This window comes from Colossoma macropomum, unplaced genomic scaffold (assembly GCF_904425465.1).
Source record: "Colossoma macropomum unplaced genomic scaffold, Colossoma_macropomum, whole genome shotgun sequence".
NCBI classification, from domain to species: Eukaryota; Metazoa; Chordata; class Actinopteri; order Characiformes; family Serrasalmidae; genus Colossoma; species Colossoma macropomum.
This window is the reverse complement of record NW_023494796.1, coordinates 18,253,361-18,280,200: the sequence shown is the minus strand read 5'-3', so window position 1 is coordinate 18,280,200 and position 26,840 is coordinate 18,253,361. Positions and strand designations below refer to the sequence as shown.

Genomic DNA, 26,840 nt, shown 5'->3' with positions numbered 1-26,840 from the left:
AAGAGAGGAACTGCGTCTATCAATCATCACTTCTTATGCTGATAGATGCTGGATATACTATAAGATCTCACTGCAGTTCTATAAGTTACTCAGTACTTAACCTGCATCTGTACTTCTACTCAAGTTGTTTCTTGAAAAGATATTATTACTTGAGACTTTATTTCAGAGAAATAAAACACATATTTGAGTATGAGTTCAGAACATTCTACCCACCCCTACTAGAAATAACGTATCAGCACTTGTTTAGATCAGGACTGATTAACATTTTATCTCTGTAGTAACAACACACAATGCAGATTATGTGCAGTTTCTCTCCAACTACAAGACCACCACTCTAGTAAGTAAAGAAAAAATACATTTATTTAAAGACAAAGACCAGGTTGTTCAGAGATATGCTTGCTTCAATCATTCATAATCTTCTGTTTCCTCTTCAGTCTTTGGGCCGGTTGCTTTTGGATTTCCTTTGAAAGAAATGTGAACAAATATTACACTCAAGACTTTGTAATCTCCCAAGAAATCCTACTGATATGAATAATGCAACAAACATATTGAGTATACATACGGGGCTTCTGGCTTAAGAATCACCACTTCCTCCTCTTCACTGTCTGAGATTACCATCACTTCTTCTGCAAAACAAGAAAACCCACACATACGCTAAGAAACTAAGAAAGAGTAGGGCCAGCTTTACACGGTGAAACTATCATGCAGCTAGATGCATGTTGTAAGCTGCTTTCAACATATTTCCAAGTAACTTGACTGTTACACAAAGCAGTTAAAGTTGCATGAAACACATTCAGTTACTCCACAATTTAGCTAAATTGACAGCTTGTGTTTTTTGATGCATCGCTAAACAGTCATGTGCAAGGTGTTATTTAACACTGCAATATTTTTATCATGTTTGTATAATTTTTTTTTTAAGTGTTATTGCCATCTTTATGCCTCACATATCCTATTCTAGAGGACTACAAGTCTATCGAGGACTGCCAATCCATCTCCTCTTCTGTAATAATTTTCATTATTTTGTCGTTCCAAAGAGTCTGTGCTCAGTGTAAAACTAGGAGGCATCAAGAGAGGAGAAAAGGAATGATCTAGCTATGTAGATCACAATAACACCAAGAAAACAAAGTGGAATGAATAGTGGCATAAGCAGTTGTTTACAGAAATGTGACCTTCAAAAACTAGTTTGTAGTCTTGGCTCAGGTAGCTGACAAAGCAAAAAAACTACCATGCGAACTTGCATAAATTGGATCAGGGGCATCTCCTTTTGAACCGCCCCAAAAAACAGGATCTTTTTTATTATTTTGTCCATTGAACTGGTGAAATCAATCATTTGAAACTGTGTTATTCAACATGATCATGTGACGTTATCAGTGCTTTGACTGGCTTCTTCATGAAACTCCTGCACATATTGCAGCTGAGTTTCAAAGGAGTTGTATTGTGCAACTCAAACTCTGAAACTTAGTTCCTGTAAGCTTCAAGCAACTAAAGAAAATTCAAAGTGAAAGTTTCATGCAACGATAGTTGCTTGAAACCTGCATGAAACCAAATTTTATGACATAGAACCTCCCCCAACACATTTTAAACTCCCTGCAACCAATGCAACTTTGTGAAGAAGAGTTTCATGAAATAGCCAATAAAAACGTGAGCAGTGCGTCATATGATCACGTCGAACGACATACATTCAAAATAGAAAAGAAAATAAAACAGAAGATGGTTTATTGGACAGCTGAAAAGGGAGACACCGAATTGATGAAAATGCTGTCAATATGTAAATTACACCACATGGATGACTTCAAAGTGAGAACCTCAAAGTGAATCAAAAATACTCTTGTGGAGTAATTGTGTTGCGTGCAACTTTGTTTGAACTGTTTCGCATGATTGTCAGGTTGCCCAGAAATTTTGTTGCATGCAGCTCACAACATGCAACTAGTTGCATGATAGTTTAATGTGTAAAGCCAGCACAGCAGACATACAAACCCAGAAACACAAACACACAGTACCTTTCTTTTTCTTCTTTCCATCTGTCCCACCCTGCAACTCCTCTTCCTCATCCTCCTCCTCTAGGCCCCAGGTGTTCTGGAGCCCCTCACCCACCTGCCCAGTTCCCGTGGCAACAATAACAGGCGAAGGCACGCTGATCGAGAGTTAAGGCTCACTAAAATAAGTGTGAAATGGTCAACCACACAGAGCATGCAGCAGATGGAACTGCACATGTTGGAAGAGTTTCACTGGCCCATTAGAATGCTTCATATTACTCTACAATTTGTGAAAAATGAGATATGATTGCAAATGATTAGGCCTAGAACTACTGAAGATTTTCATTCTTACTAATATTTTCTTTCATATTCAAGTATTCCACAAAAAAAGAAAAGCTAACATGTTTTTTTAATGTAATGATTTAATAATATTGTTATTTAGTATTACTATTATTATCCAATAATTATTATTCATTTATGAACATTATACTACAAGATAATGAAAAAAACACTGAAAACATGTTATTAGCAGAGGAAACAGTGTCTTTATACTGAAAACAGCTTGTTGGTCATATCTTGTCAGTAAGCGAGTGGGTGACCACATTTTAAATTCTATACGAAGTTTTTTAAGCAGCTCCAAAAACACGCCCTAAACTCGGCTGCATTCGTCTTACTGCCTGGTGCAGTTTTAGTAGATTTCTTTCTGCTCCGGATGGCCAGTTTGCCGTCACTTATTCTCTGAAATAAATACGGTTAAGAGCGAGCTAGCTCACAGCCCAGAGCAGTAAGCAGGCTGACTGCACCTGGCGATTGAGGCTGTGTTGAGACTTGGCAGGTTTGATTTTTGAGGCGAAACCGACCGAACTCTGGTTTGACCGCACAAATAAATAATATATCGAAGCTATTACAGGGATTTCACCCATGTAAAACCAAAGTAACGCAGGGAGTTTCTTGGATAATTGCTATAACATCACAAGACAGACAAAACAACACAATGAGTCTAGATAAGACAGCATGACTCACAAAGTTCAGTGGACATTAATCGCATTACTTGTAGAACTAAAATGCAACAATATCATATTTTGCTTTGGTCCAGACCAAAGGAACCAAACTACAAGTACAAATGTGCCGTAATACTAATATTTTCACACTTAAGTCGTATTCGGCATTTTCTTATTTGAATTATCTATTCCACCGTAAAAAAACGGTGCCTGTTCAAGGGGCAACAGAAAAAGAAGCTGGCAAGTAGGAAGACATTTCATCATTGTAGCTTTAAAACAGAGCTCTAATACAGGCTGCCAGGAACAGAGACCCGACAACCCGACTTCTGACTACTGCCATCACAGTGACTTTGACAGAAACAGATCATCTGATCGTCATGAAAATAAGATAAGCGTAAACATTGCTGTTCTATTTGACGTCCAGGCAGATTATTTTGCGATACTGGTGACTTGCTAGGGTTTAGCTTCATAAACAGAACTTTATTTCCCAGATAAAAACCTATGCTGTGTGTGTTTTCATAAAACAAGTCAAATTCTAAGTTTTAATTCTTTTTCTGTTTTTGATTTTTTAAATGATGAAATTTTATCAAATATTGGTCGCAGCCCTTTAAATTATGCCTGCCAGCCATAGCCTGCTAGCTAAGACCCCTTAGCAACTCACAGCAGTTACAACAGCCCATAGAAATAAACATGTTCTACGAAAAACAGCATCAACTTAAGTTAAAAAAAAATTTGTTGTAGTTGAGTGTCATGGTAGCAAACAATGACAATTTACACATCAACCTTTCTGCACCTGCTCACTTTCAACTGCAGGAACAATTAGCTAACGTTAATGACAGCTCATTTCACCACTAATTCATCATGTCTCCTGCATTCACTAGGGTGTGCACAGCATTAATTATCATGGTCACCAAAAGAGGTACATAGGCCTATTCAGACATACATTATATGGTCAAAGTATGTGGACAACTGACCATCACACCTATATGTACTTGTTGAACATTCTATTCCAAAACCATGAGTATTAATTTACACCTGTTAGCAATGAGTGTGGCTGAAACACTAACTTGATTATTGGGAAGTGTGTCCGCATACTTTTGGCCATAAATTGTAGCTTTCAAGATTCAAATGTACGTTTTCTGTATTCGAATGTGCATATTTTTCTGTGAATTTTACAAACATTGGAATGTCAAATTTTATAGTGCACACAAAGAGGAAAGACAAAGTGTCTTGGTAAGCCATATTACAATTAAACTCCGAAAGATACGCTTCAGAGGGAGCTTCTGCTTTGCTGACAATTTCATCAGCCGTCTCTTCAATGTCCTTCATCTCCACTGGAGCCTCCTCTCTTTTCAGGGCCGTGATTCGCTCCTTAGGTATGGACTCAGCAAAGCCAAACTTGCCACCCTCTTTCCTGAACCCAAATTGTTCCAAAAAAGGAAGAAAATGATATTTGGGAGATGCATTTAGTAACAATATTTCAGTACAGTGCAAGTATAGAGACCATTCTGTGCCTGTCTGAGCCAGTACATTTCTCTACAATTCATCATTTCACATCAAACCACTCTGAATGACTCAACGACCAAATTATGTAGAAATTTTGAAAAATCAGCAGAATATGTTTATTTTTTAAAGCTAATCGTAACAGCAATCGATATGACATGGAAACAAAAACAACTTACCTGACTTGTCGGTCATTTTCCAAGGCTTTGTTGATGAGCTCAGTGATTTCAGACACTTTCACACTAGCTATTTTACTGCAGCGAAGGACCTGAACACAGACACACAAATAAGCATGTTTGTACTGCTGTTCTTTTAAAGACAGTATTTTAGATTCCATGCTTACTCAGACATCTGTCACAGTACTTATGCTCACATATTTATAATAATAATAATAATAATAAAATAAATAAAATAACAACAATAATTTATGATTTATTTATTTACTTATTTAAATTCATTTATTTATTTTTATTAAATAAGCAACTCATCATGTATATCTAAAGCATGTGGATGTAACTCACTCATACACATTTGGCAGTCTGAAGTTTGTAGCCTGTTGCTAAGCTCTCGTAGCAGTTTTGACAGTTCACGGCAATCAACATGTTCTACATCAATTTCGGATTCAAACTAAATAGAATCTGATTATCTTTTTCTAACAATGAAACGTGACTCTTTTTTAATGTTTGGGTAATGTGATCTAAATTCTGATTGTTAAAAATTCAATACTATATATGTGGGTTGAACAATGACAAACTGTTGCTGTGCTGTGTTTTCACTAAAGTTGAAAACTAACAGTTCAAATCAACATGGTTCACATAGCATGCCACCACTGGACTTTGGAGTGTCCATATACCTCGACCACATAGTGAATGTTTATTCAGAAAATGGCTTTGAGATCCTGGTGGGACTGCATTTTAAATTCACTGAGTTGCCAGTTCATTAGGAACTTTGTACCTTAACTCACCACACACTACCACATGGGTGTCACTGCTGTGCTGAGAATAAGCCACTATCCAAATAATAACTGTTCAGTGGTGGTCCTACAGTGGTCCCTTTCCACTGATTGATGAGGTGGAGGGGGACTGATAAATTGTGCATCAACAGATGAGCAACAGTCAGTAACTGTAACCCTCCAAAGTACACCTGTATGGTAGGAGTTTCTGATAAAATAGATAGATAGAACTTGCCAATGGCCAATGTGTGGAGCTACAAGGTACCTAATAAACTGACAACTGGGTGTATATAAGAAAAACATGATGTCAGACAAACATACTGTTTACACACCTGGTCTTTTAGCAGCATGATGCCTCCGCTGGACTGAACGGAGCATATCTCTCTGTGTTTGTTCATGGCTATGACCAAAAGACCGTCCATGACAAGCTCCTCTTTTTCACAGGGATCCACAAGCAAATAAGTACTATGGGGGAAGAGAGAGCAAGACAGATAGAAAGAGAAAAAGAGCGAGAGCAGCAGCCATGTTTACAACCTACACTCTCAGAAATAAGGGTATGAAACTGTCACTGGGGCAGTACCCCTCCTGTCACTGGGGTGGGACCCTCAAGGGTACATCTCACTACCTTTAGTCAGGGAACATAATTGTATCATAATCCATTGAAATTATATTTTCTAACTTGTACTGACTCCACACACCCCGTCTCGTCTCCAGGCTTTTTATTTTATTGTTCTGTTTTACACATTAGGTTATGAAAAGATACAAATATATACTTTTTCCACTAGGGAAAAAACTTGTTTAAGGTTCACAATTGGACCTTAAAACCACTGTTGTGTGTGAGAGAATATTTACATTGTTTGTACCTTGATGAACAAAAAATGTACCTGCACAGAACCTTTATTTCTAGCAGTACACTAGCATATGCTAGTGTAGTTTATTGTAGGGCTGGGCAACATGATGATTTGTTGTAATAAATGTATGTCACAATACACTTTTAAGAGCATATAAAATGCTGTGTATATATAAAATATGTGGGAAATGCTGTCACTATTGTTTTATTGTCAACATTATTGATAACATCAAATAACTGCTTCAGCCCTACAGTGATTAGGAGCTCTGTTTAAATGCAAGTTTACACTGCACCATGCAAATTCAAACACACTGCTTTGGCAAAAAAGCGTTTTACTTCGAAATGTCCTTCTCATTTGAACTACACTGCCAGCTTAACTTGCTAAGCCCAAAAAAGTGTTATTCCTAAATTATCTACTTAAACTTGCTGACTGTAGATTTAAAGTGTAGAATTCGTTCTTACCCCTGCTGGAAGAAAGCGAAGCTCACACAAATAGGCATGTGGTAAATACTCAGCGGAACAGGATCCCTCTCTTCTGGGCTGAACTAAACACAGAACATCGGATGTTTAATTCACATGACAAAGCACGTCAAACATCATTTCAATATATAGCTCAGCATGAGTTTTGAATTACAAAGGTCATTTTAAGATATTCTGAAAATAAAGTTGACAGCAAGAAATAACCTGTGTTAAACAGCTCTGGAATCATGCTCTGTACTTAAGAATTCAAGTTAGTTGACAACCAAATCAGCAATTTAAGTTGTCAGCATTAGAATTGTCAAACATTACATTCACAAAAGTATGAAAAATGGGGGAGAAAAGAAAAAGATGAGGAGAAAAAGCATAAGGACAAAGCCATGTTTAGTTTTTGTGGTCTTAACGTTATGCAACTTTTTTTGGCTTGTAGTTGGCAAGAAGTCGATCTGGGGTCTGCCCAACAAAGCAGGTTCAACTTAGGCTTTCTGAGTTTTCACATTTTATGGCTTATTTTTATTCAATATGTTAAACTCAGCAAATAAACAGTAATTGTGCAGCTATGTGGAGATTACAACAGACTTAAGTATAATTGTACATTGATAATCTTAAATTTAATCCACTCTCCTGGAGGTTAAACGACAACATTAGGCCTCATTCACCAATCTCTTCCTAAGTTTTTTTTTTTTAATGTGTTCTTGAGAAAAGTCATAAGAAAAGCCTCTTTTCCGCTGCGGGGTCGAGCGGTTCTGACCATAGTGGGTAACCGTTCCAGTGGCATTTCCATATGGACACGGTTCTACACGGAACGCTTAAAAACCTCAGACCGTTTTTTGGCACGGTTAGCTAACCGTACTCGAGGCCACAGAACCTTGGTGGGATGATGTAACGACGTGGCTGTTCGCTGATTGGTTCTATGTTTATATCAGCATTGTGCCACAGCATCCTGCTGCACTATTTCAAACCCAAAAGCATACAAATAAATTCAGTTTGCTCAGATAAATGAAAGCAGTGCACAATTTTACATCCACCATTCAATAAACATCAAAGCTTCAATCTAAAACTAATTTCTAAAATGTTAAACGGCGCTGCCTAACCAGCTAGAAGAGACTAGCTGGTTAGCGTTAGCTTAGCTAACTAGACTAACAAAAGCTTTACTGACACATTTAGATAATAATGACTCATAACTGAAGAAGCAAAGTCAAGTGGCTGATGTTAGAGGGGCAGAAAGCTGAAATTAAGCTCTTCTCTGGTGTCTAAAGCTGGAGCCTCCTGGCTAAGCTAATGCTAGCTGGCTCTTCCATCCTAGCTAACTTAGCTAAAGAGGTCCAAACACCCCAGTGCACGTTCAATTCGACTAACTGCTTTGCTACCACAAGTATAGATGGAGGAAAAAAAACAAAAAAAAACAAATTATAATAGTGAGAGCAAAGTCGACTGATCAGTGTTGGAGTAACAGAAAGCCAAAATAGGACCTGTTTTGTAGTGCTTTAAGCTGTAGCCTGCTAGGCTAAGCTTACACGAGTGCGCGGTTCTTGGGTATTTCCTGGTTCTGATGTAGCGGTACAACAGATGGAAACAGAAACCTTAACTGGTCTCACGAGTCCGGACCAGCGAATGAAATGAGAACCATTTGGCTTGATAGTGGAAAAGCGGCCAAAAAGTCTGTCAGATTCATGACGTGTTCTTAAACCGCAAAATTGTTCACATCTTTGTACTCTTGGTGTGTGTAGATCCTGTTCTTATCTAAGAACAAACCCAAATAAGAAAACACTGTTGAACATCAGAAAGTGGGTTTTAAGAAGAAATTTCTTCTTAAGAACAGCTGGTGAATGAGGCTCAATGTTATCCCAAAGATTGATTCAAATACTTGGATCCTTGAATTAAACTAGAAAAGTGCATTTCCTGAAGAAAACACAGAATGATTTTACAGCTAAAGTGGTGGTTGCTATGGTATTCCAGGTGTTTGCTAGGGTGTTGCTAGGTTGTTGCTATGGTATCCCAGGGGGTTGCTATTTTTTTCTAACAAATCCAGAAAAAAAAAAACAGAATGAAGAAGAGTAAAAATTTAATAACACAAGTGTAGCACATTGCTTTGCACTGCATGATCACTAATTAAAGATGAGCTACAACCCAAACCACCAAAAGAAATACTGCAGTTCTTGCTGTAACCGACCGCCATTTTGAAGCTGTTACTCACCACAGTGATGTCTCTGCCCTGGATGGCCACGTCAGGCCGTCTAAAGTGGCACAGAGCAGAAATTGCAGCAATGCTCGCAGCATCCATCAAGTTGCCATCATGATTCAGCACATGAACATCCACCCGGATCTGCCACACCTGCCAATCAGATCACCAACACTGAAGTTAAGTAGATTGCGCGTCAGCATTTATTTACTCAACAAAACTAACAATGGATGACCTTTTAGAGCCGCAGTGATCAGTCATCGAAGTTGATGAGTCATTTGATGTCCTGATGCATCGATTACTTATAAACAAATATGCGATAACCAGTTCTGTCTCTGCCTAATAAGCAACATAAGCAGCTGCTTCCCTTGCAGCCAGCAGGGGCCCCCCAAACAACTTTGGGTGTACCATTATGTTGCCTATTCAGACGGGATTAGTTTTCTGTAGGGAGGTGGGGTAATGCCAGTTTACCTCAGGATGTCTGTAATGTTTATTACTGATTCGCTAGGGATGAGAAATCTCAGGTAAAATGACAGAGACAGGAGTGGCCACTCAATTTACGTGCCACTTTCACTCAAGAAAAGAACAAAACATTTAATTTAGCCATTATTTCATTTACCCTAACTATTTACCTATTATTATTACTATTATATGTTATTATTATAGTAACACCTGGGGCACCAGACTGTAACTGCTACATCATTTAAGATGAAACCGGAAAACTGAAACAAGTAGCTGGCAAATAAGAAGCTGACTTCATATTTGTCAGAGAACCAAAGTAAACGCTTATTTGAGTGTCACCATACTTAAGAAACTTTTCCATGGGATATGATGGCATTTTGCCAACATGTCGATTTGTATGGGATTTTAATATAACATAAGGTGATTTTTATGGCTTGTTTTGCAGAAGGTAAAAGGCACCAAAATCTTTCCTGATGCAGCAGCACAAAGTCAGCAAAAATAACTGATATGGTGCATTCAAACTGGACTAAAATCACTGAGAAACGGCAGTAAAAATTACATTACCCCACCTCCTCGTGTAAAACTAATCCCACCCAAACAGGGCAGCTCGAGCTCGAGGGGAAAAGCAACTGGTAAACCACTTCTAAATCACTGGAGCCATATCTGGAACCAAAAACCCAGGGAAAAGAAGGATAAAAAGAAAAGGAGAAAAAGCTTTATCTTTAAGCTTTTTGTACTAAGTTTCATGGTGGTAACATTATGCCATTTTTTGGCATAATAGCTTGGCCTGTAGTTGGACAACAAGGAGTCGATCTGAGTCTGTCTAACGAAGCCTGTTCAGACAGGCTTTCTGAGCTTTCAAGTTTCATCTTAACAAAATTACAGCCACAGTTACCTTGTTTTACAATGGTTAACTATTTTTTTCTGTTAATCCAGGTTTAGACACTCAGGTTGTAATTGATTCTCATGCGCACACATGAAAGCATGACGTTTAAGACGAACAGACAATCACAAGAAAGACGGATGAAATTGTCAAAAAAATTTAAAAAAATATGCATACAACCTAAATATACAGAAAGTAAAGCATTTATAACACTAAAAAAGCAACGCTGTCTCCATTGCCAGGATTAGCTCTTACTAAGTCAGCTGGGTAAGCAAAAAACACTGCATTGTGCGACTGACATGTTGTTTAAACTGTAACTTATTCAAACCTCAAATGAGCATCCAAACATCATCAATGCATAAATTAGCCTGTTTTGAACTTATGTAATTTAGACAGCTTGTGGTAGTCATTGTTACTAGTTAATTTTACAGAATATTAGCTACCAAGATGAGGATCCCCCTAAAAAATGCTTAGGGCCTCCAAAATATCACTCTATGATGTTAATTTTATACACAGTGTATATTGCACCTTAAAAAAATGAATACAGTGTACAGAGTACGCTGTGATTGGGGCAAAGTAAGAGGAAACAGCAGGAAGCACAACTGTTCGATTGGTCAATTACCTGAATAAAAATCCACACCCTACAAAGCAATATCAGCTGTTGGTCCATCCAAAAAATAACAAATATAAACCAATATATACTCATACAAAATACTACTGTCACTGAAATTCATATCCTTTTGCTATCTGACTGAACTGGTACAGCATAAATACTGGTACAACAACCATACTGTCTATGGTTCCAACATATAAGAACCTCTAACCAAACCATCAGGTGCAAGTCTTTCTGATGGAGTACAGAGCTCAGATATTTTATGGTTCTTCAATAGGAGAATACGTAACGTTAAAGAGAAGCTAATTTGCATATTAAAAATCTACCTTATCAATTTACCATTTGATTAAACAATTCCAGCATTCAACTCATTCCTAGTAAAGCACACTATTCAGTGCATTGGTTTGTCCAAAGATACAGAAAACAGAACACTAAGTAGAATATCGTTCATGATGTCAAATGGAAATGTCAAATACAAATGGACAAACTTTTTAAAAGTCATAGCATATTAATTGAGCGTGTTACCTTTTCTCCTGAGACAACACATAGAGACTCTGTGTCTATGCATTTGGAGTTCCTCAGACATCTTTCCAGTTGTCGGTTCAGCGTCACCAACAACTCGGACTGCCTAGGACATACAGAAGAAAGACATTAGAAGAAAGCCAAACTCAACTTTATAGGGGATTTTATTTTTTACATTTCTACATGATTCAATTGTTGTGAGTGGTTTGATGTGAATTGATTCATTGTGGAGAAACTTACCAACTCTTTCTCCTATTCACAATTCAAAATGACCAGTGAACCTACTTGTGTCTTCTCAGTTTTACATGTAATGTAGAGGGTAAAATAGCAAAATAGTGGTAAATTCTGAAAAATAAGTTTTCTTTGGAGACTATTTAGCCTTGCAACACACTGCCTGTATCTCTATCCACCACTATGGCTTTAAAAAAAAAAACTTAATAGGGCTAAATCTAATCACAAAACTATCATAAAATAACATCTAAAGCAGGAGGCAGTGCATCAATACCAATTTCATATCATAACTTTCTGTGAGGTAGCTTTTAAATGCATCTTCAAAGTTTCTGAATAATTTGGTAGTTGAGTAAACAAAGCCGTTCACAGAGGTTTGGTGTGAACGGCTTTGTGTGAATAATTCATTATAAAGAAACTTACTGACTCAGGTGTCTTTACAGTGGTGGTGTTAGGAACCAAAGGCCACAATGTCTACAATATGAATATAGCCATTTTATTTACTATCCAAAATCACCAGTAAACTTAGAGAGGTCTTCTGACTTTTTATAGTAATGTTGATAATGGTAAACTTGTTAAATCACTTTTGGGACTATTTTACCTTACAAAGCCCACCATCAATGCATTAAAAAACAGGCCAAAACCTTCTCAAAACTATCTCAAAACAATGTCAGACATCAGGCAGGGTATTCATAACTATGTAATGTAATATCTTTCTGTGAGGGAGCTGTCAGAGGCATTTAACTCTTCAGTCATCTGGTTCCTATCACTAACACTGTGAACAATTCTGACTCGGAAACTTTTAAAAGTCAATAGAGTTCATCTTCAAAGCTTCAGACGTCTGACATCTAATTTAATTATGCAGATTTTTTTCAATGCAGAATTTTTCTTTTAGCACATTAACAGACACCCAAACATGCATGTGTAAGACATCCCTGCAACAACAAAACGAACCTGAATATCACTGACTGTTTTCGAGCACTAATTTTTCACCATGTCAGGAGAACTAACCTGCTGGGCTGGAAGCCAGGTGATGCCATGGGAGAAAGCTCCAGATTAAAGAACATGATGCCCTCTGTGGGCCGTGAATCTTTGGGTGGGACCAGCTCACAAGACACCTGTGCCAACACCCTTCAGAGACAAACAGATACAGTCACATACACAGAGAAATCAACAAGCACATCAGCACTCAGCACATGCCACACAATGTAACAACACTAGAGGTGCAAAACTCTTCAATAGGGGCATTAGAATAAGGAGTTAGGTTAGGGTTGGAGACCTTAGAAGGCTAAATCTCTGGGGTGGTTCTGGACTGTATGGTGAGAATAAACAACTGCTTGTGGTGGAACTACAACAACTTACCTTGTTTTCCCCAGACAGACTGTACAGCAACCATAATCTGTGCCAAACGTAATTTTTATATTGCGGTAGTCGTATGCCTGTCTTCCATCCAAGCGCTAAGAACAACAGACAAATGGAAGTTATTTTCTGGTGACTTGTACCTTCTTGCCCTTTTCCCACAAACTAGACTTTTGGATACGACTATATATGAAGACCGCTGGTCACATTTTTTCGATTTTCTAGGTGAAAATAAGGTAACACATCTTCTACAGAGGTCATACTTAAATATTAAGTTTCTGCAAATTTTAGAATACAATTTCTATTTATGTGCAGAGTTAAACATATTGGAAAAATAAAAATGTAAAATGTGGCACATCTTTTCCACAGGCCATTTCTGTAATGTTCCATGTTCAATGTTAAAACCAGCAAAAAAAACCAATAACTGCACATTAAAATGTGCGGTGTGTGCAAGTGTGTTCTTTGTAGAGGATGTGTACAAAAACACAAACATGTAATTTGACCATATGGCTGTACATTACATCTAAAGACACACAAGGCCTCATATTGTGGACCCAAATGACAGTTTTCACTGAATGACTTATCTAGTTACATAAGTATTACACAGCGCCACAGAAACTATAGTGTCTACAGTATTATTACAGATCATTTTTGTGAGGGCTAACAGAATCCCAAACAGCTCTTTGATGAGACCATAGTTGACAAGTTTCCTGCAAGATACGACACTATTTTAGTGAAAAGGGCGAAATCCAGTAAATCAATGAATACTTTTTTAAACTCAAGACGTTAGTGTTAAGTGTGTTATTCAGTAATAGTGTCAACAGCACTTTGCATTTAGGTTCACGGGTGCTAAAGGTCTTATTACTGAGCGAACAGTTTGTTTTAGAAGTGTCGACAGTAACTTATGAGCCTTATACGCTGTTCATTCATTAACGCTACCGTTAGCTAAACATGTTTATCTCGGGTCTCGGTGGGAAAGTTAGTCACTCACCTTTTTTTCCTCGACAGCTTTAAGGAGAAAGAGTCGCTCGCAGTTTGACAATGGCGTTTCCCTCATCTTTACCGCCTGATCACAACATTTATCACAGCTTCTGAAATAATTCAGTCACGTTGTTCTTTCAAACGGTTGGTTTCTTGCGCGGTGCGATGACGTAGGCCCAGCAATAGCAAAACAATGGCGCGCAGCGATGACGAGTCTGTAGCGCTGCAGTGAAACATTAACGTTACATTCAGCATCTCTCAGCGTGGACGCTGGACTTTACGTTTGATTCTTCCATTTTTATGATATTTTTCTAAAATAAAATGAAAGTAAGAAGATGGGGACAACAGTGCAGCTTCTGTTTCCACTAAAAGACCTGGTATTATTTTACTTCTACTAGTGGTGTCATCCAATATTGACTGCCTAGACACTGAGCTATATGCTAATATATGCTATATGCTAAATGCCTGCATTTATGTAACTCTTACCTCAAACGTCAAACTAAATTGCAAAGAAAACAGCGATTCTATGTTTATTTAGCACAAAATGGACACTCGAGACCAGGTTTTTACCTTCTAAGTCAAAGAAAATGAGCCAAAACAGAGGAAGTATCTAGATACTTGCTAACTTTTGCGTTCAACAGCTAACGTTAATGAAAAAGTGCACGACATAAAATTCCACCCTGAATAAGTTGTAGGTTTTTAAAGCCCCGCCCACCTTCAAGGTACATCATATGTAGGGTGTTTTCATAGTCTTTAAACTGGATAATCTCACAGTAGAGCTGTGATCACCAACCTTCTTCCTGGAGATCTACTTTCCTGCATAGTTTAGTTCCTAACATGCTCCCCCTCCTCACCTAACACTACTGTATCTGATCCAACCAATCAAGAACTTCTGAAGAAGTTAATTAGCTGGAGCAGGTGTGGCAGAACTACATTCCCACAGGAAGGTTGATCTCTAGGACCAGGGTTGGTGACCACAGCTCCAGAGACTACTGTGGCATCCTGTAGAGGCAAAGAGGCATGTTTACAACAGATGTAGCAACAGTTACATTTTTTACTGCATAGCTAAATCATCACACAGATCCTTTTATCTGTTGACATATAAAATAAACACGCCCCACAGCAAAAGCGCATTTAAAATAGTTTATTTATAAACATACACTTGCTATAAAACCCACTGCATTACAAGGGTTGCCAGGTTGTCCTATTCATCGTCCTTAAGGTGATAAAATAAATAACGAGCTTTAATACATGGGCCATTATTCCTCTGAGTAACAAAACCTTCGGCTACATTATCCTGCTCCTCTTCATTATTCTTATATCTTAATTAGAGATTAGCCTACGCAAATAAGACAGACAACATAAACGGCTGCATGTGGAAACCTCAATCTATCCATTTCCTTCAGGTTTTTTAAAACTGATTTCGGATATTAAAACATATTTCGAGAGCATGCTGAGCCCTGCTGTGGCATAAAACATCATTCACAACAGCCAAACGATTACAAGTTTTGTTATGCAGCTTGAAAGGTTTGTGAATAGAAAGACAATGATAGAAATAGAGAAATTTGTGCATATTTCTTTTACCATTTGCAAAGAAAAAAACAAAACGAAATAGCTCTGGACGTTGCATACAGAACACAACCACACAACCTTCCTCCAAATGTGCAATCATTCTTAAGGCACAACATAGCAATGTATATGATTGACAGCTGTCTGGAACAACAGAAAAGGAAAACTTCTCCAAAACTAACAGCCTAAGTTTTTTTCTTCTTCACCAAATGGCCACGAAAATGAAAATTACAATGTAAAGAACAACCAAATGGAAATGTATTCATCCACTACTTAAGTGAGACCTCAAAACATCATGCATTTTAAACCGCAAGCTAGGCTAATATGTGATCGAAAATGAGAAGACAAATGAGAACAAAAAAATACAAAATGAGAAGGAAGAATACTCAAAATGGGTTAACACAGCAATTAACTTAAAACCACACAAGTTAAAGAACCAATGTTTTTTTTTTTCTTTCTCTTTTTTTTTTAAACCATAATGAAAGATGTCCAGTCGCTCCCTTTAGAACCGGCCCTTCGCAGAGTCATGCAGCATATAGCGCCTACTATTAAGGCTGTAAGATAAAATAAAGTTTGCCTCACTGAAGGCTATATCCCATTCATCTTCCAGCAGAAATCGAACCAAATATCGCAGGACGTCTGTAGGCAGGCCAGGAATATTAACAATAATAACAGGCTCAATGACTTCCTACGGTTCAAAGCTAATGGGTGAAGGGATAACCATTGCTTATTACGCTTATCTTTGATTTTTGTTTTACAGTAATTTGAATTAAAAGGAACATTAAAAGGGTGTTCCCCCCAAAGTAGCAAAAAGTTTTTCAGTTTACAGTTTGAAGCATGCCGTTTTTGTGAAATGTGGTTCCTAAACTGACCTCCCATAGGCTTTCACAGGGCATAGAACAAGATAGCAAAGTAGTAACATCACTGCTTTCATTCTACATATCATGACACTCAACTTTACCCCATCTCAGAAGCTGTTACAGCCAGAATGCTAGCTATCAAGCTCCTAGGTAAACGATGCTTTTAAATAAAAACAATACCAAGTACATTTCAGCAATGGCTCAAACATGGAATGAAAAATCTGTTATTTTATGTTTTATGTTCTGAGTGGGTGAGCGGTGAGGCTTGATTTGGTCGAGGATCCATTTGTTTTCTTGTTTGATGTCCGAGGTACTCTCAAAAGTCTTCGCTGACACCAAAGTTCAAAGGCATCAGTATTTTTCCTGTCCTGTTTTTTATTGTTCAGTTATCACATCCATAAAGAACCACAGAAAAGGCCACAGCCTGGACAGTTCTGGTTTTTGTTTGTACACACACATTATTATGTTTGAAGAACAAAGTTTGCAGCTAAAACTTAAATAAGCTAGTGGGCTGCACTTAATGAAAAACAAACATTGTCACTTCACATTAGAGAATTCAAATAAACATTTCTGTTTCAGAACAGTTGAGGACGATTACGTTTTTTTGCTTCTTGCAAAATACTGATAATCCGATACAAGATTATTTTAAACCCAAAATTGGATCCCTTTTATGCCCAGCCCTCTGGAAGCCTAAAAGAGGTCATTTTTGTGCTATGTCTTACTTTAAAAGCGCACATTTCACCAAAAAACACCATTAAAACTAAAAACAAATTGTGTGAAACTGGAAAATATGGGATTTTTTTTGGACAAAATGTTAAAATTGTCCTTCAATAACTGCTGAAAATCATGGATAGAGGATCCAAAAGTGCAAAACTGCTGACATAACTATATGATACCCCTATCTTTTGTGCAACTTGATCAATGTTGAGGTTAGTTATTATTTTAGGGGAAACTTTCTCGTTCAAAACGCGGGTCGGTATCATTATTGCTAATTTAAGTTATCTAGGCTGTCCAGTGGAAAGCTCCACATTGTACAACAAGCTAATGTGAGGTTTAATACTTGTTACCACGATGTACGCTCATGTGTCTAATCGTCAGAATGACGTTTTTCCAGATTAATATTAAAGCCCAGAAGAATAATCGAATGCTCCATAGAGTTCGAATTTAATCAATTTGTGTCACAGGGCGATTTGTACATTGTGCTTTATGGAAATCGCTCCAGAAGTGAAACATCAACTTATGTCTTCTCCGCGGGAATGGTCCAGGCTTCGGTAGACTTGGCAAAGGTGTCACAAGGTGGTTGGCTGGCCAGCAGCTGTGGGAAAAGACAAGCTTTGTGAGGCAGTGAAGGCAGTGTACACAACTAATAAATCTTTTCACTGTATTAAATGTGGGTTAGAACTGAACTCTGCAGGTAGGCAGGTGAGCTACAATAATAAGGATAACTATGGTCCTGTTTACACTTGGCATTAAAATGTGAATGTTGTCCATATATGCATTAAAAGACAAGTGTAACTGCCTTTGTTTAGACCTCGCTAATATAGCATGGTCAGATCTGTGAGTAAATCAGTGTTGGCCAGTATTATTTCATGCCGTTCATGTACTTTTTTTAAAAATCGAAAATATTTAGAATGTTTAGTTTGCTTAGATAATCACAAAAGAAGTGTGGGCAGTGTATGATTTTCAAGCCATCATTCAACCAAATTCAAACCATCTATCTAACAATTGCTAAATGTTAAACAATGCTGCTAGCTAGGAGAGAGAAACTGTAAGACATTAGCATTAGCTTAGCTAGCATAACAGCAGCTCTGCTAAATACAGAACATGTTAGATTCTGCCTAACTAAAGCACTGACACAAGTTTAGATGATAATGACCTAAATTTGAAGGAAGTCGAGCAACTGGATTTGAAAGGCGAAATAACCTGTTCTGTAGTGTTTGGATCTGTAGCCAGAACGGCTAACTGAGCTTTAGCTCAGCGAGCGCGCTACAGACCCAAACAATGGCACATATTACGTTTCAAGTTTGATTCTACCACACTGGTGTTGAGTTGAGTCACTGGTGTTGGAGTGCAAGAAACCCAAAACATGTTCTACGATAGCTTAATTATCAGGCCAAACTTGTCAACAGCACAGGCTTGGTTCCAGCTAACTGATGCTAAACAGATGCCCATTAAGAGGATATCTAAGAGCTTCTAAAACTGAGAAACTAGAGTGAAAGCTGAAATCTAATGTGGTCTGTGGTGAGTAAAGTTGTAGTTAATGCTGAGTCGCTCTCATGCCAGCTTTTTCCCGGCTCTGAATTTTCTCCTTTTTCTATCAGCGCCACTGATCAGTCGGCTCCCACAAAGATTGAGCCCCTCTAAATATAAGTAGGTGGAATGTGTTTATCTGGCTGTTCAGATACGGAACAGAAATTAGACACATAATATTTTTAAAATACCAGGTTTTTTTAATACCGTCATTTTAAAATACTGTGGTATTTTTTGTTACTATTTTGCATAATGTTAATGTGTGAAACTGTGTAAACTGTGATTTTTAACCCATATATTTTCACAGACTGTGCTTCAAGCAACACATACATAATCTGATGTCTTTTCTTTCTTAAAATCTTAACCCCTTAAAATCTCTCTTATTACATACTAAGGCACTTTATTTAGTAACCACAGGGACATCAATGCAAACTGGCTGAGCTATTCTTAGGTTAAAGCAGTGTGTAATAAAACTTTGGGCCTGCCGTTGAGCCCTAGCCATTTAAATGGTTAAAATGTCTTGAAGACTCTGCATGACAATAACAAAATGTTCTATAAAGTATTAAACGCTAGGGCTGTACTCAAGACCACATTTGTTGAGTCCAAGACTATGACTCAAAATCAAGTCCAGATGGAGTCTAAAGGGGGCTAATATGAAGTCAAGACTGAGTCCAAATGAGTGTGAAGCTGAGTCGACACCGAGACCCAAAAGTTAAGTCCCCTTGACTTCTAAAGATTCACACAGGACAACAGAATTACTGCTTAGACATTTAGAGGGATATTACATTCATTTTGCTATATTGTTATATGAAATTATTGCATAGCTTGTACTGGCAGGTTTGAGTCTGTACTTCTGGACAAAAACATGGCAAAAATATGAAGGTGTATTTTTCTCCAAAACAAAATCTTCTTTTCCACTTACAAACACAAATGTGGTAGATGCAATGTAGCTCCAGCAGTCCGTTTCTAAATTTAGTCAGATGTGAGGACATTTTTTCAGTTTTTCAGGAGACAATCATGCATCAGCTTCTTGCTAGGTTTTAAAACAACCTATGTCTTTTTTTGATTTGGTTTACAATTGCTAGATAATAGAATTACTAGTCAGTGCACACTGGCAAATAAATATCTTTTTTTGTGTCTTGACATTATGATGATTGAATCATTGCGATCAGATGTTAAAGCCCCACGTAAAAAGGGCCAAGAATTATGGAAAAAAAGGAAAAACATGCTGCTTTTTCTGTTCCACCTTAAATGGAGCATCAGTTCAATACTGGAACCTGTACAGGTTGAATCTAACTGCTGGACCATTTAAGGTAAATAAGAATAAGAAGCCATGTTCTGCTTTGTTGAATATCTGAAGTCCTTTGTGTCTTATGTGCATCTTTGCTGGAAAATATTACAGTCATTCACGTTTCAGTACCAGTTGGTCCATGGCTTGTTTTGCACACAAGCCCAGGAGACAGGCTTTGTCTGATGCAGCTGACCAAGTCAAGAGGAAACAGCATGGCAGTTGCTCTAGTGCCATGTTAGGCTTAGGCTAACTCCATAGGACTAGCCTTTATGTTTGAGCGATTGAGGGACTGATTTTCATTTGTAATGGGACTGAAGTGGAATAAACAAATACAATTTTCAGTTCACTCACCACGTGATTTGATATAGCAATCTTGACAGTTGAGCACTCCGTTTCGAATCCGAACATCAGTTCCTGCACTTGTGTCACCGAGTAGCCCTTTACACACACCACACTGCAACACACAACACACAGAGGCATTTCATCGATGGTACACTCTGAAAAGGGCACCTAAAACTAGCATTTAATGTGTTATTTGTCATGTTATGTCATATTCTGTAGGGCAGCATTGCACCCTTTAGGCTAGATAAAGAAAGCCAATTATGTAGTGCAGGGGTGCACAACTCCAGTCCTGGAGTCCTGCTGTTAGTCACTGTGTTTGAGTATAGAAACCTCCAAACTGTGCTGGACACCAGCCATCCAGAACCAGAGTTGTGCACTTCTGATGTAGTGGCTAATAAATACAGATGTGATGTTCGACTTCCCAGCAATAACGCTGACTACCTGGCCTCCCTCTGCTTTAGACAGCTAGTGTGAAAAAAAAAATTCAGACAACCCATCTTCACGTATCTGCCCCTAAAGCGCTTGTAATTTTTCAAAAGTTCCTTCCACCTTCCACCAAATCTTGCTCTAGAAACTACTGTGGCACTGCCGCAAGAGGCAAGTAGGCAAGTGCCCCTTTAAGCCTGCATGGGCACACACATACAAGCACACACATACTAAACTATAACATAAAAAACAGCAAAAAATATTTTTAGCATCACTTATACACATAAAAAAATGAAGACATGAAGGTTCAATGGTGTTTTTGGGTAGTAAATAAAAAGCTATACATTGCGACTCTCTGGTTCCTATTACCACCACTGTAAAGAAATCAGTAAGTTTCTCTACAATGAACCGTTTTACATCAAACCTCTCTAAATGACTTTGTCAAGCCCCCCGTTTTTCACTGCAAGACCTCCCTTTAGGAAAGGTTTCCATCCATCCATCCATCATCTAAACCGCTTTTCCTTCTGGGTCGCGGTGGGGTGCTGGAGCCTATCCCAGCTGTCATTGGGCGGAAGGCAGGATACACCCTGGACAGGTCGCCAGTCCATCGCAGGGCAGACAGACAGACATACACATTCACACACACGCACTCACACCTAGGGGCAATTTAGCACATCCAATTGGCTTGACTGCATGTTTTTGGACTGTGGGAGGAAACCGGAGTACCCGGAGGAAACCCACGCAGACACGGGGAGAACATGCAAACTCCACACAGAAACGACCCTGGTCACCCGGCCGAGAATCAAACCCAGGCCCTTCTTGCTGTGTGGCGACAGCGCTACCCACTGCGCCACCGTGCCGCCTAGGAAAGGTTTATCTAAGTAAATTTTCCTCAGTTTCATTCAACACGCACACTTACACATACCTTAAAGCACTGGATGTGGAAGTAGAGCCCCAAAGTCTCAATTATCATAGCAGCTCCTTTACCCAGCGGATGTGCACAGCTGGAGCAAAGCTTCTTACCACTCACTGACCTGCAGAGGGCACCAAACAATACAGTACTCCTATAAGGCCTAGGAAAACATCACTTTTAGCCAATGGACAAAACATAATTGGTTATACAATAAACACTGTTTTAAATATAAATTCCTATCAAAAACCTTTGACATAAATGGTTTTTCACAGCAAACAATGAGGGAAAATTATACTGTCAGAGCGATGTCTCATCTGAAAACAGCCTTTATAAAACCATATTATAAAAAATGTATTCTTTTCTTTAGAAGCAGCCATAAAATTAATGAATTGGTGAAAAATGTGAACTACAAAAATGAACCAAACTGTGGGCAGCCACTTTAGACACCAGGGTCTGTATTCACAAACCACTTCAGGCGTAGAAGTGCTGATCTAGAATCAGTATTTATGGTACAGAAAATATGGGGGACTCTGATCCAAGATCAGTCCCACTTTGTGAATACTAGCCCTGTTGTCTGAAATGGCTGCCTGTAGCAGTGAGAAGTGAGAAGGGGTGGAAATAGGCCAGAAGTTTGAAATGGAGCCGTGTTCTGGCTCAGATCTCAAGGACATTGGTAAATATTTTTACAGGGAAACTGTGTATAGTTGTTTTACTCTGTTCTGAAGTGTGTGCATGAAGCAAAGTCTGTTGAATGCATGTATAGTTCAGCCTATAGCCCATTTAACCAATGGAAAGTCATGGTTCCGCAGCAATGTCCGCCCATCAAGTCTCCATGGCTGTCAGTACGGCGTGTGTTTGGAACGTGAAGGCAGCCATGAAACTCCACAATCAGTGATAAAATTAGTGCTTTGCTTTCTAATTTGTTCAAACCTTGGTGGCATTCGTTTGGATATGTAGTCTACTCAATGTATTTAATCTGATGATCTGTGTGTTTTATCACAAAAAATTGTAAGCTCAGTCCACTATACTTTAGCATGCCAGTTAATGCGACTCAAATAGCCTGCTAATGTCAGCGATTCATCGCTAGGTATCTGAATATAAACATATCTAATGTGAAAGTCATGAGCTGGAGGTTAGGGAACCAGCCTTGTGACCGTAAGGTCGCCGGCTCGATCCCCTGAGCCGATAGGACATGACTGAAGTGCCCTTGAGCAAGGTACCCAACCCCTAACTGCTCCCCAGGCGTTGTGGATAGGGCTGCCCATCTCTCTGGGCTTTCACTAGTTTGTATGTGGGTGTTTCACTGATGGGTTAAATGTGGAGGTGAAATTTCCCCGTTGTGAAACTAATAAGGGTCACTTAACTTCTAATACAATAGTGGTTGGTTTGACATGTGTTTGACAAATTGCTTTGTAGTCTCTGACTTGTTGGAAAGCTTGTTTGGATTCCTGCATGTTTTGTCGCTAGTTAATTCCATTTTTTCAGGAGGTGCTTTTCTATAATGTTGTTAGTCTAATTTTTAGAACACGTCTGTCACTATAGCTAATTGATAAATTCACTGATGCTTTTAAACATTCAAAGACCCTGACTTTGTTCCATTTTCCAGACTGTTCTTGTTCTCCATAGAAATGGTATCATCTGTATTTAAGAAAAATAATGTTAAATAGGTTTAGGGAGATTTACATAGCAAATAAACTGTTTTGTATGGTGTTTAACCAAAGTATTAATGCTTATAAGGTCTGTAATGAAAATGCTTAGACTTATTAGATTTATTTAGAACCATCAGTTAAAAACACTGCTGTTGACAACATGCCGAATTTTAGTGTTTTTGTTCTTTCAGTTAAGGTTGGAGTCTTTTGATGTAAAGTAAAATTAAGACAGTCAAGCTTTCAGCTCTTAAAATGTCCTGTTAATTTTAACATGGGAAATACACTACATTTAATCATTTATTGGTTGATTAAAAAATTCATTAATGGAAAGGCCATTTTAAAGTTTATGCATGTGGTCTGAGCAGGTAGACAGACGTTTTAGGAATGTATTTTTACAGAAAATATTTGGGCTATTTGGGTGACTCCTGAATTTTAGTGTTAGCAACGTTAGCTTCAGTTCTGAACTAAACAGTGGAAACGTGCCTTTGCTGATCAACTGCATCTGGGGCGAGCGGAAAAAGATTTCAGCACAAAGCACAAAGGCCTCAGCAAATTCAGGTGTGAGACAAGATTTATGAATACTCTGGAATGATCTGGATTTGTTGTATGTATTGTTTGTTAAATTAGACTATTTTCATTTTATTTCATTTCATTATTATGACTTGAAGATTATGAAGATCACATGCCACCAGAGAGGGCCATTCATGCAAGAATCCAGATAATTCTAAAGGATTTGCAATTTTTCTTATATACAAATGTGTATCACAGCATAACAAAGGCTGTCTAAAATTGCTCGCAAAGCTTGAGCATTGCATAATGGCCTGAAAGGAAAAGCTTACTCTTTTTATTAAAATGATAAAATGATAAAATGATGGTAATGGGTGTTTTTGGGATTTGTTCTGAAGTAGAATGTCTGGGGCAATAATGTAAAGACTTAACTGTAGACTGACAGGTATGTTAGCCACAAGCTAATATGCTGGCTCCAAGGTTACACAGTAGCCATTAGCCAACATGTTAGCCCCAAGGTAAAGAGCTAGCCACAAGATAATATATTAGTCCCTAACACACTAGCCACAAACTAATATGCTAAATACTTTGTTATAATACAATATGATTTGATACAAAATGATACACTAATGTCTCAATTTAATTTTTTGATACAGCAAAAATAAGAAGCAGCTGAAAACAGGCTTTATGTTAGTATGGTAATGTTTCCATTTTCAGTTTATTAGAGCATTTAACATAATAAAAGTGCAATATAATTTAAATAAAAGCTGTGCTTTACTGTCCTGATCTAAAGCCAGAAAGCTTTAAAGAACCATCTATAAAGAAACATGACCACTCAAAGAACGCTTTGCATGATTAAAGCGTTCTTTGCATCACGAAAGAGTTCTTCAGATTGATGGAGAATGTGCTGTAGACGGTTCTATAAAGAACCTTTTTGAAAATGGCTCTATACTGCACCCATAATGGTTCTTCTATTGCCTTGTAACTAAGGAAAAAGAACGCTTTTGAGTGCTATGTAGAAACCCTCTTAAAAAGGTTCCATATAGAACCATCTATACCACGTTGATGCACACTGTCCATCAATGTGAAGATCCTCTTCATGATGCGAAGAACTCTTTAATTGTGCAAAGGATTCTTTGAGTGGTCATGGTTCTATATAGAACCATTTTCTTTATTATAAACCTTTGAAGCACCATTTTGTATTACATTGTACTGTATATTTGCAGAAATCAGACATGACTAAAAATGTCCCTAATGTTAATGTGTTAATGCTGCAATTAGTCACAATAGTACAATATTTTGAACAAAAATGTGCTTTATAGTATCCCGATCTTACACTCTAGCCAGAAGCTAATATGTTAGCCTCAACAGCATACAATATTATACACTACAATACAATACATTGTGTTTATACATTCCTAGTTGTTACACCCACAATAGACAGATGTACTTTATTGATCCTCAATGGGAAATCTGGGTGCTACAAGAACGTGGCACATGATAAATACACAAATTACTGAACATAAGCACAGTGGAAAGACATTGATGCACAATCAAGACAGCATCAATCCTGTCAGGTAAAGATTACACCAGTCTGAGACACCCTACAGTTGTCATCCTGGAAACAGGACTGTTAGTGTGTTCTGAACACACAAAGTTAGTGGAAATTTAGGCTACAATGGACAGGAACTCTCGAGAGACTGGTGTAATTGTTACTTAACAGGATTAGTAGACAGGAACATATGACAGTGCTACATTTAAAGTGACCAAACTCTTCAGTACAGTCTATTCTGCTGCCAGTGTTTTCTTGGATATTCATGATTATGTGCTTGATTTTATACACCTGTTAGTGACAGGTGTTATCGAGACACCTCACCTCTAATTAGGAAGGGTGTCAACATACTTTTGGCCATATAGTGTACATGGGTCTTAAAGCCACAGTAACAAAAAAGTCTATTTAATTCTAAGGGATAAAGGGAGGTTGCGAAGTGGACATGTAAAAAAATTAATTTTGTACATAAAATCACACGAATCCCATAGGTGACATTAAATTTAAGAAAAATGTAGATGTTAAAGCATTAACTCCAAGCAAAATCATTATGTGATTTGAATATAAATGTTAATATAAATATGAATGTTAAGAATCAGAGAAGAAATGATACATGCAACTCATTTTTTTCTTGTCCAGAGAGCTTATTTAGCTCTTATCTAAAGCAAAATAAAATGGTAAGATGATCGTTGGGAGTCTTATCCAAGGACTCCTACTAGTAGCAGTGGGGAATCCCACTTGTGTTGTAATTGTAATATTTCACAGATAATTTACATTTTCTCAAATATAAAAAAATGTATGTATTCATGTAATACTAAAACGTGTAAGAGATCCTACCTGCTTGGTGATGGGGGCGGTGTGTCTTGTGATGATGGAAGTGATTGAGATGGGTGCGTCCCTAAAATGTTTTCATACGAGCCAGTCCTGACCACGCACACACGCATACACATAACAAACACAAACATGAGAAAGCAAGCAGAGTGGTTTCGTTTGCTTGCTTGCGTGCTTTATTTTTTCCCCTTTTCTTCACATTGAGTATAATAGTGAGGACCATCTTAATATTAATAGCATCCTTAATATTTATGAAAATGCACTTAACATATAAAAAACATGAAATTTGACAAATGTACTTTTATGAATGGGGAAATATGATTTATCCTGCAGTTGTATACAAAAATTGGGCACCTCTGGTCAAATTACATGTTCTTTGTAGAGAACACACCTCTGCACATTTTAATGCACAGTTACTGTTTCTTTTTCTTTCTAAAATTAACATATTGCAAAATAAACTAGCACATAAAATGTGGCGTTTGCAAAAGTTATGGGACATTTTATATTTTATAGATATTTTTGGGCCAATATGTTAAACTCAGCAAATAGAGGTTGTGCACTGAAATTGGTAGAAAAATGTGACTTTTAAGTGTGTTCTCTGTAGATGTTGCGTAAACATATTCTCATCTAGAAAATCAACATAACATGAAATTTGACCGGAGCG

The 26,840-nt window shown here is 37.9% G+C and overlaps 2 protein-coding genes across 10 annotated transcripts in view; both read right to left on the bottom strand.

Moving 5' to 3' along the window:
- Positions 1-337: 337 nt before the first annotated feature.
- Positions 338-14,837, bottom strand: exosc9 (exosome component 9). 2 transcript variants are annotated; one of them, XM_036583038.1, is made up of 13 exons: positions 14,705-14,837; positions 14,000-14,212; positions 13,012-13,106; positions 12,661-12,780; positions 11,425-11,527; positions 8,957-9,094; positions 6,745-6,827; positions 5,765-5,897; positions 4,660-4,748; positions 4,245-4,391; positions 2,001-2,134; positions 563-626; positions 338-461 (listed from the first exon to the last, which is right to left on the bottom strand). In XM_036583038.1, the coding sequence occupies exons 2-13, from the start codon at positions 14,063-14,065 to the stop codon at positions 431-433; spliced, it is 1,203 nt and encodes a 400-aa protein (XP_036438931.1). In that variant the 5' UTR covers positions 14,066-14,212; positions 14,705-14,837; the 3' UTR covers positions 338-430. The 2 variants fall into 2 exon arrangements, with proteins under 2 accessions (XP_036438931.1, XP_036438933.1); XM_036583040.1 differs by having other exon boundaries at positions 14,783-14,836.
- A 280-nt stretch (positions 14,838-15,117) lies between these two features.
- Positions 15,118-26,840, bottom strand: part of limch1a (LIM and calponin homology domains 1a) — a 94,278-nt gene continuing 82,555 nt past the window's right edge. For 7 of the 8 annotated variants that reach the window (XM_036583030.1, XM_036583034.1, XM_036583031.1 and 4 more), the window contains 4 exons: positions 26,183-26,269; positions 21,653-21,761; positions 20,311-20,413; positions 15,118-17,733 (listed from right to left, as the gene is read on the bottom strand). In XM_036583030.1, the coding sequence (XP_036438923.1) occupies positions 17,708-17,733; positions 20,311-20,413; positions 21,653-21,761; positions 26,183-26,269 (325 nt within the window). In that variant the 3' untranslated portion in view covers positions 15,118-17,707. The remainder of the gene's footprint in view (positions 17,734-20,310; positions 20,414-21,652; positions 21,762-26,182; positions 26,270-26,840) is intronic. The other variant, XM_036583033.1, reaches the window with a different exon arrangement.